Raw genomic sequence first — 1815 nt, 5'->3', positions numbered from 1 at the left:
GGCACTCCCTCAGCACTGACCCTCCGACAGTGCCCGCTCCCTCAGCACTGACCCTCCGACAGTGTGGCACTCCCTCAGCACTGACCCTCCGACAGTGCCCGCTCCCTCAGCACTGACCCTCCGACAGTGTGGCACTCCCTCAGCACTGACCCTCCGACAGTGCCCGCTCCCTCAGCACTGACCCTCCGACAGTGTGGCACTCCCTCAGCACTGACCCTCCGACAGTGCCCGCTCCCTCAGCACTGACCCTCCGACAGTGTGGCACTCCCTCAGCACTGACCCTCCGACAGTGCCCGCTCCCTCAGCACTGACCCTCCGACAGTGTGGCACTCCCTCAGCACTGACCCTCCGACAGTGCCCGCTCCCTCAGCACTGACCCTCCGACAGTGTGGCACTCCCTCAGCACTGACCCTCCGACAGTGCCCGCTCCCTCAGCACTGACCCTCCGACAGTGCGGCACTCCCTCAGCACTGACCCTCCGACAGTGCGGCACTCCCTCAGCACTCACCCTCCGACAGTGTGAACACCTCTCTGAGTATCACTGATGTTAAAGAGCGAACGACTGATACTTATAATGGAATGCAATAACTTTACGTTTATGTAGCACCTTTTGAATAATAGAACCTACCAAGTTCATTTCTACGAGAATCGATGAACAAGGTTTGAATCTGTATCATTTCAAATCTTCAGACAGATGAACAATAGTTTTGTCAGAGAGGTCGGTGGGGGGATATTAAAGAGCGTCTGAAAGGAGGAATGTATATCTGAGGGGATTTAGGAGAGTAACTGGGCACCTTCAGTGTTGCAAGTGTCGAGATAGTTTGTGATATCTGAGGAGGCTCCCAGTTTGTGAATGAACCCGAGATTTGAATCTGTTTCTCGGCAGGCAGCCCTGTCGGGGTTACAAGATGACACCGTCAGATGATGAGCTGTACCAGCGCACCAGAGTGAACGCTCTGGAGCGGGAGTCGCTGAATACTCTCTTCGTTGATGGGTACAGCAAGCTGGGCTTCACCATCAATGGGAACCAAGTTGTTGGCCCATGTGCAGTGATCCCACAGGCATTACTTCAATGGAATGTGAGTATTGAGTTGGTTTTTGTGGAAACTTAATTTTTGATTTTCTGACAGGGTTCAGTGCCATTTATTGTGTTTCATTGGAAGTAGACAATAATATGCTTAAACCTGGCAGAGAATTAACATTAATATATCTTGATGGAAAATGTTAATGACTTTTTGAAGGAGCATGTAAGGGTGACCCTCCCCTGCTTTCAAGGCATTGACAAATATGGCTCAAAGGCAATAACGTAATCTATCAGCTGCGATCATATGAAATTGCTGAGTGATGCTTGATGGGCCGAATGGCCTCCTCCTGATCCAATTTGCTGAATTTGTGAACTTCACCTTGAACAGGAATTATTTGGCAAACCTGCACTATGACAGAGCTGTTAATCAAGTCACTCCATGGAGAGCCAGTTACAGACTTATAGAATATAAAACGTTACAGCGCAGTACAGACCCTTCAACCCTCGATGCTGCGTTGACCTGTGAAAATAATCTGATGCCCGTCTAATCTACACCGTTCCACTATTATCCATATGTATGTCCAACGCCCATTTAAATGTCCTTAACTTCAGTAAGGCACTTGATAAGGTTCCCCATTGTAGGCTCATTCAGAAGGTCAGGAGGAATGGGATACAGGGGAACTTAGCTGTCTGGATACAGAATTGGCTGGCCAACAGAAGACAGCGAGTGGTAGTAGAAGGAAAATATTCTGCCTGGAAGTCAGTGGTGAGTGGTGTTCCACAGGGCTCTG

At 49.9% G+C, this 1815-nt stretch overlaps 1 protein-coding gene across 1 annotated transcript in view; it reads left to right on the top strand.

Annotated features, from left to right (window-relative positions):
• The window catches only part of ndufaf3 (NADH:ubiquinone oxidoreductase complex assembly factor), a 7095-nt gene that overhangs the window by 783 nt on the left and 4497 nt on the right, over nucleotides 1-1815 (top strand). The window contains exon 2 of the mRNA XM_043708425.1: nucleotides 887-1079. Coding sequence (XP_043564360.1) covers nucleotides 887-1079 — 193 coding nt within the window. The remainder of the gene's footprint in view (nucleotides 1-886; nucleotides 1080-1815) is intronic.

This window comes from Chiloscyllium plagiosum, chromosome 18 (genome assembly GCF_004010195.1).
Source record: "Chiloscyllium plagiosum isolate BGI_BamShark_2017 chromosome 18, ASM401019v2, whole genome shotgun sequence".
NCBI lineage: Eukaryota > Metazoa > Chordata > Chondrichthyes > Orectolobiformes > Hemiscylliidae > Chiloscyllium > Chiloscyllium plagiosum.
This window is presented reverse-complemented; position numbering and strand designations above follow the sequence as displayed.